The sequence below is a fragment of the Conger conger genome, chromosome 2 (assembly GCF_963514075.1).
Source record: "Conger conger chromosome 2, fConCon1.1, whole genome shotgun sequence".
Taxonomy (NCBI): domain Eukaryota; kingdom Metazoa; phylum Chordata; class Actinopteri; order Anguilliformes; family Congridae; genus Conger; species Conger conger.
In genome coordinates, this window is record NC_083761.1 from 36681192 (window position 1) to 36697290 (window position 16099).

Consider the following 16099-nt stretch of genomic DNA (forward strand, 5'->3'; position numbering starts at 1 on the left):
ATTCTTCCTGTGTAAATCCCAGTTTCAAACCATAAGGTTGTATTTCATCGTCAAAATAGAAAAGCTTGACCTCTGCGAAGCGAAGTCAGAACTGTGCGTCACATCACTCAGGTTCTGTGATATTTTTATGCGAACATAACGTTTTCTGGGAGTGTCATGTATTCGCTGGGGTGGGTGGCTGTCCATAAACCATCACTGCATTCAAGGGTGGAGTTGAGTGCCTGTGACCTTCTGGGAAACACAGGCAGGACGTATGTTTTGAAGTTTTTCCCCATATTTGGGGGGGTGGACTGATACCAAAGGTGTGAGGTTCTAAGCAGTTCTAAGCAGAACTAAGAGGTTCTAACAGATCTAGGTGTAAATACCAGGAAATAAAAGCTAAAATCCTCATTTCTCGCGTTCATCTCCTTATTCAACCCCAAATATATTCAGTGAATTGCAAAAACAAAGAAATTGGCCTTGCTGTTCCAACACTTTGGAGGGGACGGTATATATAAGCAAAATAAATGTGTTATTCAAATTTGTGGTGAACATTGTAATAACTAGGAATTACACACACTGACATTCTTTGTTTTCTTTAGGTTTTTTCAGTTTTTGTTCTGGCACTTCCTGCTGTGACGTCAGGCAGCTGGACACACCTCAACTGATTTTGGTTGATTTCGCTTGGCCCCCTAACTGATGTGGGGGAGAACGTGAAGGCACGATTGGTTTTGGTGAGGACAGTCAGAAATAGTGCTTAGGGGAAACAAGGTTATTCTTACCGCACGTCGTTGCTAGTACTTAGAGGGACGGCTTCCACATGAAATATTAGACGGTCATAATTATCTAGCAGATTCGGGGAGAATACATATTTTTAATTAGTTCTTCCGATGGTTTTCAGGATATGCTACGTTCTTCCACGCCTGGGGAGTTTTACAAGTAGGGGGCTGTTCGCTGTGCCAGAGATTTAGTTTTGCTTAGTTTTTCTTTGATATCCACTAAAAATGAAATTAAACTCTCTGAGGAAGCACCAAGAGAGGACGCTGCTGCAGAAGGCTGAACAATTGGGCTGGCCCTGGTGAGGATAGGAGTCGTTGTCTTCCAACCAAGGTGAGTCACCTGTGGAAATGGTGGATATGTCCCCCATGCCCTTTTTTTTTTCCTTTTTCCCATTAGTCCCACAGCACACACCTAAGGTTATTAAGTCTAATTAGGGGCATTACAGTGTGGCCAGCACACTCTTGATTAACACGTTTTCCCAGCACAGAAGGATTCATGACAACATATGCTGTTATATTTGTATTAATAAATTAAAAAGGGGAAAATGCTCAGCAGTATGTATATTAAGGTTAAGATGAGAATGATTTTCACGGCTAACGTTAGTCATCTCCAGTCAGTGACATTAGCTAGCATATGCCCTGCTAGTTTTATGCCCTCATCAGCTGCAGCAATGTATTTTTTGTAAAGAACAGTATTCCTTACAATTTATTGCATATTTAAAATTCCAATTCCTTTTTTTCCGTGAAAACATAATTACCGGGAACGGAAAGTGTGCTCTGAAGCAAACTTGAATTTTCAGGCCTCCCAAGTACAACAGAACTACCGGCTAATTCCAGGAGTACTTGCTAGTTTTTTCCACTTACGTTTTGGACACGATCACATGATCACACTAACTAGTCCACAATCCTGCAATTTACGACATAGCCCTTGTGTAGCAAAAGAAGCAGCGTTCAATCTACACAGAACAAAAGCAGTCAAGAAACTGGTGATTCCTCCACTGAATTCCGCCAACATCTAGTCAACCCTGCCCCCTGGCAGCCTGAATGAGAACGACACACCTGCTTCAACCCCTGCCGTCTAGTGATTCCGAGGCTATCAGGAACGCTTGCATGCGGCGATCCTCCCCGCCAAGTCTCTCCCCCCACCCTCGGAATGGTGGCCCAATTATTGCTGCTCCCCTCATGCACCAGCCACATTCGGATCTGGCGGGACCAGGGCCTGAACACCCGGTCCCCGTTGGGCAGCTGCATTGAACCAAATTTCATACTTAAATACATTATATATGCTTACATTCAGACAAACTACTTCACCGGACTATACTTCCAAAAACCATCTTGTGGTAATGTTCATTAATTCTAGCAGAGGCTGCCAGCTGACAGACTGGGACTCTTTTGTAGTACCTAGCAACAGTTGCTAAGGATGTCAAGACTCCTGGATATTTTGCAAAAAGGTTTTGTTTAACGACGAGGATTGTTTATTAATGTTACTGAAAATCGATTAAGGTAATTCCTTCAAATTTGCATCACTACTTCTTATGGCTCTTTAGATGATAATGTATAATATGTATTTTGTAATCTTTATTATCTGTTCAGAGAAAATCTTTTGGTTCAGCATCTTGGTTCAGTGTACTTAATTATAAAAAATAAAGTGTTGTAACAGAGTAATTACAATAAATGAAAATTCCTGTATTTTGGCTTCACTTCAAAAATGATGAACATCAGAATTCAGAATGACCATTGCCGACAATGTTTAGCTACTGTATTTTAGATCCAAACAGAAAAATAAAGATAAAATTGAATGGAGAAAGAACATGAACAGTCGAAAAGAATAGGCAGGAAATAAAGTAGCAGGTGCATTAGTAAGAGGTGTGATGAAAGTATTGAATGAAAATGTGTTATACCGATCCTTTTCAACTTTAATGCGAATAACTTCTTTGTCTGCTTCTTTCACTCTGTCCTCCCTTCTGTCCATCCCTTTAATCCACGATGGGGTGGTCGGAAAAGAAGGAGGTATGCGGTGAAGGCGATTCCAGGGGTCCTGGGGGTTGGGGCCGACAGGTCCTCCTTGTGACTCCTTGTGGCCAAAAACAGAGTTGGCACCTGACAAAAATAAAACAAAAAACTTTTTTCAGAGCTTGTTCTAGAGTCAGCTTTAATTAAATCCTAATACAATCTGAAAGCTAGCTATCTATTCTGTTAGTCCTTAGGCACACACACTCCTTGGCCACACTCGGGCTCATAACGACAGCAGTTTATTTCTTAAACTTTTTTTCCATTTTTACTTTAACCCCAATTTTTCCCAACCCTGAAGAACCAGAGTGCAAATAATTTACAGCCCCTGTCATCAGAGGAAACAAGGTCAGAATATAGTATTATATATTAGAGCAAAAAAAAAAAAAAAAAAAAAAAGCCATTTCATAGGGGTGAGCCGAGTATTTGTTTCATACGAGTATTGACCTTTTGCTGAATACCAATGTCGTAGGAGTAATGGAATTCATAATCCGTGATCCGATTATTTTTTTACATTGGCTGCAGTAGCTGTACATCAGTGAGGAATGCGTAACAAGCACTGTTTTGTGATAGGCCAATTCCTCCCTGGTTCCTCCCCCTTAGATCAGTAAAAATGACTGCCTGCCGTTATTATCCTCACTTCTCTCATGCACATGTCAAGAGACTGTTGTGTAAACTTGTTCACATCGTAGATTAAGGATAGAACTACTTAACTAGTACCTTGCCATCATGTGATCAGGGGTGTGTTCAAGATCGCAAACGTTAGCAAACATATTCAAACTTTTTTCTGTTATAATCTGAAAAGGTAGTGCACTGCGAACAGAAATGGCTGCTGACGGGGAAGATGTAACCAGCTATGACATCACAGTCTAATTTAGCTAGGTAGCCCATCTCTTATAAGAATTATAGGTATTTATCAGGCTCTGACGGTACTTCGGGGTACTATTGGTACAATGTATTATTGCAGCAGCATAAGGTGCGGTGAAAAATTTTGTTTGCAACTGAAACTCAACATTTAGAAAATCCACATACTACAAGAAATGCGGTAATATCAGTCTTCAACACAAATAGTGTCCAATGCATTACTTCTCATTCTAAAAATGTGCTAATCAGAGAAACTTCAATAGAAGGTCCATGGTTTACTTAGAATTTCTCTGGAGGAATCATTGTTTCGCTGCCGTCTACCTCCACAAAAGTTCTTGTACATAATTCTATCACCTACATTTCGTATAGGCTCTCTCGAACACAAGTACGTCTCTGACCAGTATTCGCAACGTAGTTGTAGAGAAAATGCATTATCCCCAACTGTGTGTAAGAAAATTCAGTATAACTTCAGCTCATCAAAGAACTGACTATAGGCGTTACTGAAGCGACGACTAAAAAGCATTTTAGCTAATGACATTACGTTTCCAACGATGCATAATTTGTTCAGCCTGCGTAATGAAACTGTAGCATTTTCAATATGCATGCGGTGTTATGCTTTGGCAAAAACAGTTAATGAGATTTTATGCCAAAAAAGGTTGACGTTTTACAACAAAGGATTGATTTTGCGATACGAACATCTAAATAGAGGACATCCTTTTAAGGAGTTCCAATTAATCTCATCTCAGTGAATATGAAAACAGTGAAAACCCCATTGACAACACAACAGAGGTGATGGGGGCCCAATTTATATTGGTGAGAATCCAAATACATTCTCAAAATATTTTTTGTGTTAGTCAGTATGCTTACAAATAAAGATCCAGCCTGATTTTCAATGATAAATAGCATAGGTTAAATGGTTGGCAATTATATAGCGCCTGTATCCAAAGCGCTGTATAATTTATGCTTCTCATTCACCCATTCACACACACTCACACACCAACAGCTTGTCTGGTTTGGTGTTAGATGTCTTGCTCAGGGACACTTTGGCACACCCAGGGTGGGATTGAACCAACAACTGCCTGAGCCAATACTGCCGCATTATGAAATTATGGAATGTGTTTAATTTGTTGATGGGGGTTGGGTATTCAACAAAAGCTTCAATCAATGGACCTCAATTAATATATTTTATTATATATTGTTGTGATTGTACTTATTTTTTATGATCTTCTTGACCTGTCGCTGTCTGAGGACAGCTGCAAGGAGACAGGAGTTTGGGACAGAGAGGTAGGGGAGAATGATAGGCTCTTCTGAATCTTGGAAAACAAACCCCAAAAGGTTACCTTTCAGAGGTTACCTTTCAGAAGAGACCAGGACTATGCCTGTACTAAAAATTGATTTGATAATAGCAACCATTTCATTTTGGGAATGTCATTTTTAAGCTTGAGTCAAGAAGCTTGTGTTAGTTTGTAAGTTGATGTATACTTCAAGGGTTTCAATTGTATCGGTATGGTCATGGTAGGACTGTCCTCTTGGGTCCTCTTCACACTCGTTCCTGTGTTCTATCTGCACTTCGTTGTACGTTGCTCTGGAAAGGAGCATCTGCTAAATGCTTTGTAATGTAAAAAGAAAAAGGGTGATACTTAAGGGGTTAATCAACCAATAATGTGGCAGCAGCTAAATGCATAAAAGCATGCAGACATGGTTCAGCTCTTGTTCAGAACAAATGTCAGAATGGGGAAGAAATTCGATTTTTCACAAACAGTCTCCAGAGTTTGCAGAGAATGGCGCAAAAATCTAAAAACATCCAGTGAGCAGCAGGTCTGTGGGCAAAAACTATTTGTTCATGAGAGCAGTCAGAGGAGAAGGGCCAGACTGATTCAAGCTAACAGAAAGGTGACAGTAATGCGAATAACCACACATTAGTGGTATGCAGAAGAGGATCCCTGAACACACAACATGTCAAACCTCAGTGGATAGGCTATTGCAGCAGAAGGCCAATAAGTCTAACAAATACCTAAAAAATACCTGAGTGTATATCAGATAATTTTGCTTGTTATGAATGTTATGGCCAACATTGACTTTCTGCTATTGTATGCACAATTCTCTATTTTATTTTATTTTTTTCATTCTAGGTACGTGATACCAAACTGGCAAATGCCAAGGAATGCTTTTCTTTCACAAAGAAACAGGCCGCGTGACACCTCCTCCTCTCCGAACTTCCACCTCACGCTCACGACTACTGTCTGTTCTGGCTCCACAGTGGTGGAACGAACTCCCCCCGTTGAGGTCAGAACAGTAGAATCTCTTCCCATCTTCAAGCGCAAACTGAAGACGCACATCTTCAAGCAGCACTGCTCCCTGTCCCTCCCTACCTCCCTGTAAACCTTAATTGTTGTCTTTCTGTGATTTACTTGTGTATCAGGATGTTTAGTTGGCTAGGTAAGCAGTGTTTGGCTAGGTAAGGGGTTGGTTCATACATGTTGCGGTATTACAGTAAAAAATAAAAAAACAAAAAATTAATAAATAAATCTAATAGGCCCTGGTCCTTATCTTTGTTGTTCAGGTAGCAGTTGAAATTGTACTTCCCTCTAGGTTATTTCAGCTCACTTATTCCTGGTTATGGGTATGCACTTTACACTTTGTTGTACTTCGCTCTAGATAAGAGCGTCTGCCAAATGCCATTAATGTAATGTAACAAAGCACCCTGTCAGTGCCACACCAACATTAGAGGGGCGTTTCCTGAGGCTGCACTGGATACCTGTGAATGCCTACCGAGAGCTTAACAAAAGCAGAAGAGCACACTCATCTACAGCAGTGATGATTTCAAAATTTGCCGTGGTGCTGTGGCCCTGTTCCAATTATTCACGGACAATAATCTTCAGAAAAACCTTTGCACAGGCTCTCCAGAATATCCTCATCACCACACCCATGACCACTGCAGAGGCTGAGAGGTGCTTCTCAACCCTGAAAAGGATTAAAAGTTTGAGGAACACCAATACCCAAGAAAGACAGAATGCCTCAGCCATACTCTTTATAGACAAGAGGATGGTGAATGACATGGTTGATATCAACCATAACGTTGAAAAATTTGCTGCACCGAGAGAGAAGAGATGCATGTATGTACAGTACTGTGCCGAAGTCTTAGGCACCCTAGACTTTATTATATACACATTTCTTTTTGGGTGTGTGTTAGTATAAAAAAAAACACATTTGAGATTTGCAAATATTCATTTTCTAAAAGATTTTATTTACAGAGACATTTTTGGATTTAAAAGTAACATTACTGTAAGCAATTGACTAGATTTTACATTAAAAACTTGATCAAGGCTGTCTGAGATCAGAACCAAGGAGCCAACCAAAGTCTGCAGAAGAACTGTGCCAATAATGTAATGTAACTGTGGCAAGTTCTCGAACATGCTTGGAACAACCTCCCTGCTGATTGTCTTATAGAACTGCAGGACAGCATTGGCTATCTCAGAGAAGTGATGAAGTTTTAACGCCGAAGGGTGGTCACAAAAAATATTGATTTCATTCAGTTTCTATTCTTAACTATTCGGCCAAATTATTCAAATGTAATGTACAATGTATATGATGTTTATTTAGGACCTTTCATTTAATAATTTTTTTAAATAATCTTATCTGTACAGAATGTTATACAGGTGCCTAAGACTTTTGCGCAGTACTGTACAAGTAAGCCTACAGGTGCTCTTTTTACTGCACTTGGAATACACTGGCTGCAGAGCATTAGCACATTATTTTGGGACACTGATACCACCAGAAGAGCACCTGACACATTTTTCATGATTTTATTCACCGTGTACAGTTTTCTAGCCTCCAATATTAAGATGGGAAATATGCAATATACAATTTATTAAAGCTAACTTTCTAGAAAAGTTGATGTAACGTCAACATATAGAGGTTTGGGTGATATACTGTGGGTCATATTTCAGCTAATATTCTTAGTAATTTAGTATCTTTACACAAATACTCTCCAATGACTGAAGTTTACAAATAAAATGACACTAAAAATAAGTTTACCTTTGGAGATATGAGTTCCCAACATTCTTTGTCCCGAGTGGGGGGGGAAAAAAAGGTGAATTTTTAGGGCCAAAATGAAAGCACCACCCGACTAGAGGTGGGGGGGAAAACATTGATACAGCATAGTATTGCAAAACTTTTTTCTGCAATACAGTATTGATACAGTGGCAGCAAGTATCAATATTTTAACAAATTATTTTATAATGCACATTATTTTTGAATCATTATTATTTCTGTCATTATTTCAAATAATTTTAATGCAGGGCACAAGGTGAAGAACCACCCTCCATAGAGCTCCTTAAATTGATATAACCTCCTACTGCCTCGGTGGCGCGCAGCTAAAGCAAGGGATTATTCCGTTTATAGGTGACCATAATTGTGCTTTTTCAATGTTATTTAGAGTTATACCATTACTAACAGTTATGATTAATAAAAACAATATTTATGTGTAAAAAAATGTGAATTAACGCATTTCTCATTTGTCCCCCATAATTCCATAACTGTGTGAAAGGCTATTTTCACAATTCAGAAAAAGACACCATTGTCATTGACATGTGAAAATGCTGAATAATCTAGTTGCTCAACAACTGGTTAAGTGAAGTGGAGAAAGGAGTCCCGTATGATGCCTCATTCCATAGATAGAATTTCCCATTTTTGCACCAAGCTAACATCGACAAAAACAGGGTCCTTTCACAGAAATAAGACATTTTACAAGTCGTTTAACAGGAGGCATGTCTAACTACAGTTGTACAAACGGTTTGATAGGCTCAGAATTCTAAATTGCATAAATGTTTCGAGAGGCATCATCTGCTGTCAGAATTCTAATCTCAAACATGGCAATAACAATTTACTTTTATTTTAGCAATAAAAAAACTTAAATTGTCTTATCACGGTAAGTAACTACAGCTTACATACTAGTATCAACTTACAAGTGTTGGTCTGCAATAAGTAGTCATAATGCCAACATGGAATGATACATCAGAGAGGGAATGAGTTGTTTTTAAAGGTTTTGCTTTCAGTTCCTGAATGTCTTATTGAAATAACTGCCTATAAAACCATTGTTTAAGCAAATTATATATATATATATATATATATTATATATATATATATATATTATAAGAAGCCCTTCAGTTCAAGATGTTAGATGTGAGTTCTGGTAATTCTGGTAAGATTTCCATCGCACCATCGTTACGGGTCTAACTTAAGTTCAACAGTACATGAAGTATGTTAGTATAAGTATAAGTATGAATATATTAATATATACATTTTATAAACATTTAGCAAGATGCCTCAGTCCCCCAGTCCTTCTGCCCAAAAAGGACAGCATTGAAGCAGAATAGAGGAAAACTCTATTCTTTGCACTTTGTTTTGTTTCATCTCAGTTGTCTAAAATTATGTGTAACTGACACAGCTGAAAAATGCAGCGACTAAATACAGTATATGGTTGATTCCTGCCAAAAAAAAAAATCTTCAGTGACACATATCGTGATGTATCAAATTATATGCAATATGGAATATCGCAGAATTGCCATATTGTGATACCATCTTAACATGGGCACTTAGGGCTTTTTCCTTACAAAGTTATGGACCTTTAAATACCACATTTCGTGCGGTGACGCATTTTTCATTGCGACACCCCGTGAACTTTAAAATGGGCTCTTTAGGCAAAACATAACAGACATTGAAGCTCAAGTATTCAGGAGTTCTATTAATATGATCATCTCCCAACAAACAGAAAAATAAATAAATCCAAGAGGTGCTGTCGTGCAACCACCTGGAGTTGGCATGGAATGGTCCTCAAATACAATAGGGGTCCAAGGCACCTTGGTGTTTTTTTTATGAATGAGATTATTATTTTAAAAAAAATATTTTTTCAGCTTTATTGGACAGTATAGAGAGACAGGAAGAATGGGAGCGAGAGAGAGGGGAAGACATGCGACAAATGTCGGACGGTCGGATTCGAACCACCGATGTCGCGGCTCGCAATGAGCATGCGGTCAGTGCTCTACAGGCTGCGCCACTGAGACACCCCCTTTATGAATGAGATTTAAACAGGTATTGCAAATTACAAAAGTCAAAAAACCGATCCAATTGTGACCAATGATGGAATACCGATACTCACCCAGTGAGGGGCTCCCTAGCCCACCAAAGGCTCCCGTCCCCAGAGATCCCAAAGAAGAGAAGGGGGGTGAGCGGCCAAATGGGTCTGCAAGGAAGAGACAATGATCACTACTCTTGTTTCTAATAACACTCTAAGCAATACATACAGTACATGGAACAAAAAATCACAATGTCTCTGTGCGAGCAGAATATCATCTTTTCAGACAGAATATCATATTAGCTAATATCCAAAAGGAAAACGAGAAGATGTGTGGATGTCAGACAACCACTGTAATCGTATGGTGGAATCTCAGTGCACAGTGCGACATGCAACAATGGTAAAAGACAACAGTAATCACAGTGTACTGCCAGCATAAGAGAAATCTGTCAAAGCATATTATATAGGCTGAAAATGAAGTGAACACTCAGCTGCTGATTAATGGCCAAATAATTAAACACGCAAAAAAAAACAAAAAAAAAAAACACACTTTTCTCCATGCAATAAGAAAAGAAAATACTTTTGAAAATCACCATGTTTCAGCAGTATGCCTTCATCAGGGTGTAGTAATGGTAAGAGTTCAACAGATTATACCACAACAGATAGAAACCTATGACATTTAGCATATTAGTCTACAAGGACTCTGAGAAACGCATCAAAATGTGCAGAACAATAAAACATGAAACAGAAAACAGTACAATATTTTAAAGAAGTAACCGCTTCAGTCACATCGAGTGATGCACAGCATGTTTCTTCATTCCTCTGCTCTTTTACACATGCACCAGAGAATGCACAGCTTTCATTGTTTACAAGATCTCATTCAAACTGTACGAATCAGATGACATACTGTAACTGAGTAACGTACAGTGTTTCGGGTTTCATTTCGCAGCTTCTGCGGCAATGCCGCCGGCTGGAAAAAACTACTTTGCCAGGGTAAAAAATGGTAGGCTTCAGCAAATTAAGTCTGTCACGCTGGCCCACCCCCTTGCCACCGTGACAGACTTAATTTGCCTAAGCCTACAATTTTTTTACCCTTTTCTTGAAATACCTTGTTTTCAGTGAAATTGTCTATTTATACATGGCAGCACAGTAGCTAACATACAATGTGATATGTGAACCATGTGTTTTACACACAGATTTGCAAAATTGTTAAAATACCTACACAGCGCTATGTTTCATTTCAGATTTTTTCCATTTCTCAACACAAATTTAAATGAAAAAAAGGACCATTTTTTCTGTTGCAGTAGGTGATCTGGTAACCAGAAACAATACTGCTGCCTCCTTTCATGACTTTTCCTAAATACAGAAAGTCATAGCCTACGTCTACCCGTTTTAGAATTTCAAGAAATATCAAGCAAAAATATCTAGAACAGCAAGGCAAAAGCGTTGAAGCAAACCAGCCCATCCTCTATCCCACTCTCCTTCAGCCGGCAGCAGGCATATTAGTGTCATTCAGATATACTAGGCTACATTACAAAAGGAGTAAAGGAGAATTTTAGGTATCTGCTTTGTCCAAACTATCATATTAGCAGATAATTATTAGAATAATATTAGGCTATGATAACTTCTAACCTCTTTTCATCCATTTATTTGATGACGGACTTGATGAATAGTTCTAGCTATGTGCTATGGAAGTAATAAGCACTACTAAAAGATAATGCGCCAATGTTAACTTACATCTGCATCAGTCTATATATGTTCTCTTCTTAAAAACTCCTCCACTGATCGAAACAATAGCCAATCTTAATTCTTGTTCTGTTCCGAAGATCACTTTCTGTTTTGGCAGACGTACCTTCAAATTGCTGCTTTGGTTCTTTTAGTGGCTTGGGCCAAGGTTGAAGGACAAACAAATGTCACATTTTCAGAAAACAGAATACACCACACAAACATGAAGTGGTCTTAATTTCATTCTACTTAGTCTGATGTGTATATACACTGGTTTTGTGTTCAATCTGGCGGTTTGCCTTTGTGGTAAGAATTTTGCTAGCCAGGAAAAAATAATGACGAGTTTCCGACAGTAGGGCAGTCACGTTGCATTTCACCCTGTAACAGGCAGCGAAGTCATTTGTAGCAAGATTGCCCATAATCCATAGTGGTTTCGGGTTTGCTTTTCACAGAACCACCACCAGGTGGCAAATGAGGGTATAGGGTATATCTTCCACCGCATCACTTAACCTTGTTAGCACTGGCATCTCTGATATAACATTTAAAGACATAAATTAAACCAATAGTGGGACATCCGCTATTTACGGATGAGGCGACAGAAATATCTTGTGCCGTTGACAGTAATATCGTTCTATTGACCAAGTAGCCTACTGTTAAAAGGCAAATTGTATGGGTTAGCCAAGTGCTATCGGCTTATGCTAGCTACATCATACTAACCACAGGAAGGAATTGTGAAAGTTATGGTTCATATTCACTGAAATACGGATTAAGTGAATGGATATTTTTTGGGTTTTACAAAGAGATACCGCTCCTTCTGTGGTCACGGTAACCTATGGAGAGATTATTCTCAATATTATTCACAAAAGCGCTTAACATGATCCACAAATAAGAGACGATTCACAAATGTTTTATATATCCACATTTTATATATTTCTACAAGTGCATACCTATCTGTATATGAAGACCAAAAATACATATAAAGTCTTGATTTTAAGACTTTCCTTCCGCAGTTCCCGTGCAATTCACACACAAATAGCTATCGTCCACAAATGTGGAAAGCAATGTATGGAAAGGCAAAAAGGTCACAATTCACCACCCTTCCCTCAGATGGCTAGTGTGCTTAAATAAGACCTCAGCACAAAATATCTTGCATGCAATTTTAATATGAGTATTGAACAATGGCAGTTTTTTTAGCTGATGAGACCATCTGGCTAGGTCTTCAAACGCTGGGAGTAAGGCTAAATTAGTGCAGCAATTTGATCGAAGCCAAAAGCGAAGCAGGCTATGCATTTATTTTGTACATAGCTAGCTAGCTGTATATTTGTATATACTTCACGATAATTTCAGCTGTGAAAATAAAAAAAAGCATAGCCTATCTTTGGGCTTCCAATCAAATAATCAAATCAAGCTGCATTGCTTAATTTGACCAATTATACAGTAATTCCAGTTCACCAAGAAAAACCAGAATCATTGCAAAACTGGAAGATGGACTTGAGTAAAACAGCTGTTCAGGCGGTGTCAAATTCCTCCCTCACTGAATCATGTTGCCTGTGCATAGAAGGCCTGTTTTCATTTTACTCTGAATTTCCCACGTATACGGATTATAGAAGCCCAAACATTTCTCCAGGAATATCAAATTCATCTAAATGGTAAATGGTTGGCATTTATATAGCGCCTTTATCCAAAGCGCTGTACAATAGATTTTTTTTTCGTTCACTCATTCATACACACACCAACGCTGATTGGCTGCCAAGCAAGGGGTTAGGTGTCTTGCTCAAGGACACTTCGACACACCCAGGGTGGGATTGAATTGGCAACCCTCAACATGGAATATACAATTTTACATTAAAAGCTATTGTGGCTGATGGATTTATAGCAGGCAGGGGCATGTTGGAACATAGCATGGCTCACATGCTTGCTAGTGACTTGTTTAATCTATACACTTTTATAACCCACAAGACACTGATTTAAATGACGCATATTTGGAGTCTGTGGCTGTCACATATCATCAATTATTATAAAAATACTTGTGAAAAAACACAGATTTTTTAACTCTTGATGAAGCATTCAAATTGGAGAGCAGTATGTTAAACATAGCAAGAACCCGAAACCTAATCATTCATATTCTACACCAGGGGTCAGCAACCCTGGTCCTGGAGAGCCGTAGCGTGTGCTGGCTTTCGTTGTTACTTGGCATTAATTGATCAATGAAAGCCGTTGATTACACAGTTAACTCACCTCACCTGGTTTCTTGGGTCTGAATCGGTTGTTTATTTTAAGGTGGAGACGAAAGCCAGCACACCGTGCGGCTCTCCAGGACCAGGGTTGCCGACCCCTGTTCTACACAAAGACGGCTATACACACTCAAACCAAGGCCGAGTGACCACGTTCTGTATGGCACCCAGTGGTCACAGTGCAAAATGGTCTGTATCGCATTTTGCCCTGAAAACAGCACATTAACACTGAAAAGCAATACACCCTGTATTGCATTTCAGTATGAGTGTTTTGACAGAAAACACAATGAAATAGAAGGCAATATGCATTTTGTTTTCAATTATGGCTTGATAAATGTGCATGAGGTAAAATGCTAATGAAGATTACATTTCACCTTGTGTCGCTGTAGCGATTGCCGTTAATTCAGTCACTGAATATCTTCAATAATGGAGGGCCAAGGCCATCTACATGGTATTGTGGACCACCCATTTATCTTGACTGAACCACCATATAGAATCTCCCCACATTTTGTCAATGCACCCTGGCCCACCCAATTATCTTTACTGAACCACCGCACAGAATCTCCTCCCGGTTCATAACTGCAAACACTCAGCAGGCTGACCACCCCCCAAGCTACTGAATGGAGGACGCATGAAAGGAATACTGAATGGCAGCCTACACATGTGCCATTATAAATAATTCCTATTGTGCATTAAAAGTGCAGACAATCTCTTGCACTTAAGTAGATGCACAAGCTTAAACATGGTTGCATGAGCAACACAATCTTGATTTAAGAAGAAGCTCTTACCCATGTGTGCAGAAGCAGTGAAAGAGGAATGAGGTGTTGATGGGGGGGCAAATGTGGATGCAGATGTGTGACCTCCACCTAGAAAGACATTCCAAATAAAGTTCTTACAAGAGAAGAACACAGTAAGACAAAATGTATTTAAATACCAGAGAAGTACTTATACGTATATATAAAACTGCTAACATTTGGCAATCAGCATACGAAACCTAAGTGCATGAACTGTAAAAACCCGGATAAAATATATTTGATTTAATTTGGTAAATTAAATTGTGAAATTCGTTCATAGGCAGAGCAATGTTCAAAATGCACAACTCACAGCCAGATTAAAATAAGGAAATGTATGAAAAAAGTCACAACAAAATATTCAACATCTAAGTAAAGACAAGGGTCAACCAGCATACACAAAGAATGTTAGACGTGCATAGCCACAAAATAAAAGAATGAAAGAAAATGTCAAACCACAGATCGCCTCTCTCAAAATAGTCTCAATAAAGCTGAAATCAAAGTTCAAAAATCAAATGACAGCTGAATCTAAAAATGTTGGATTTAAACACAACAAGCACCATGAAACAAGTTCAGATTCCTCAGATGGAAAGGTTGGGATAACCCGAATGTCCACTGCTTTCACTCTCTCTGTGAGTGTGGAGGCAGAAAACACAGGTGGAGTTGTGAGGGCTTGAAGCTGGAATTGGTTATAAAAATGTATATTTCAAGGGTCAGGCTTCAACAACCATCATCTGTAGCGATGTTAATATTTTCAAGAAGGAATTCATTCCTTTCAGCATGAGGAATGCTGGGGAGTGGTTTCTGGTGCTTTTCTTCCCATAAAGAAGAAATACATTATTAAAGCTCTCTGCAGTTTTTGGGGATGGGGAGTAAGGAACAGAGAAAACAGACATGATTCCTAAGGTTTAACAGAGCAGGTTACTTAAAACACATGAGGACAATGAGTAAGCTTGCCAAAATAATTTCCCAAAAATCCAAAGGCAATAATCAAAACATGTCTTTCAACAAAATAAATGTACAGAATATTCATGCTTTGGTTTCATGTTTTCAAAACCGAGGCACACATAAATACCGGTGGATGTGAAGAGGCTGGCAGGTCTAGCCAGCTCATGGGCAGAGGGTAGGCCACTGCCCTGTGCACCAATTCCTCCAAGCCCTCCCAAGCCCCCTGCTCCAGGAAGACGAGACAGCAAATTGTTGCGGAAATCCAGCTTGTGCGGATCTACCTGCAGCAACTGAGAAAGGTTTAACATCATTACATATACAGCGGGCTCCAGAATTACCAGCACCCCTGACGGGTAATGCCCAAAAACAAAACTAAAAATAAATATACTCACTCATGTTGAGATCCTCAAAATTCAAACATGTGAAAAATACTGTACTTTATTAATTATTCAATGGAACCAACCAAAAACATACATTTATTTAATTAAAAATGAATTTCACAATTTTGTTTTATTTCATACAAATATTGACAGCCCTGGTTTTGTAATTGGTGCATCCACCTGAATGATAACAGCAAGGAGACTTTGTGTAAAGCTTAACAAGATTAAGGAACATACTTGGATGGATTTTGGACAATTTCTCTATACAGATCCTTGCAAGATCCTCCAAAATGTTGGGTTTGTACTGGATCTG

General features: G+C 39.0%; 1 protein-coding gene across 4 annotated transcripts in view; it reads right to left on the bottom strand.

The window, feature by feature from the left end:
• The window catches only part of fbrs (fibrosin), a 74304-nt gene that overhangs the window by 4097 nt on the left and 54108 nt on the right, over positions 1–16099 (bottom strand). For all 4 annotated transcript variants that reach the window (XM_061232938.1, XM_061232939.1, XM_061232940.1 and 1 more), the window contains 4 exons: positions 15534–15696; positions 14456–14533; positions 9793–9876; positions 2660–2858 (listed from right to left, as the gene is read on the bottom strand). In XM_061232938.1, the coding sequence (XP_061088922.1) occupies positions 2660–2858; positions 9793–9876; positions 14456–14533; positions 15534–15696 (524 nt within the window). The remainder of the gene's footprint in view (positions 1–2659; positions 2859–9792; positions 9877–14455; positions 14534–15533; positions 15697–16099) is intronic.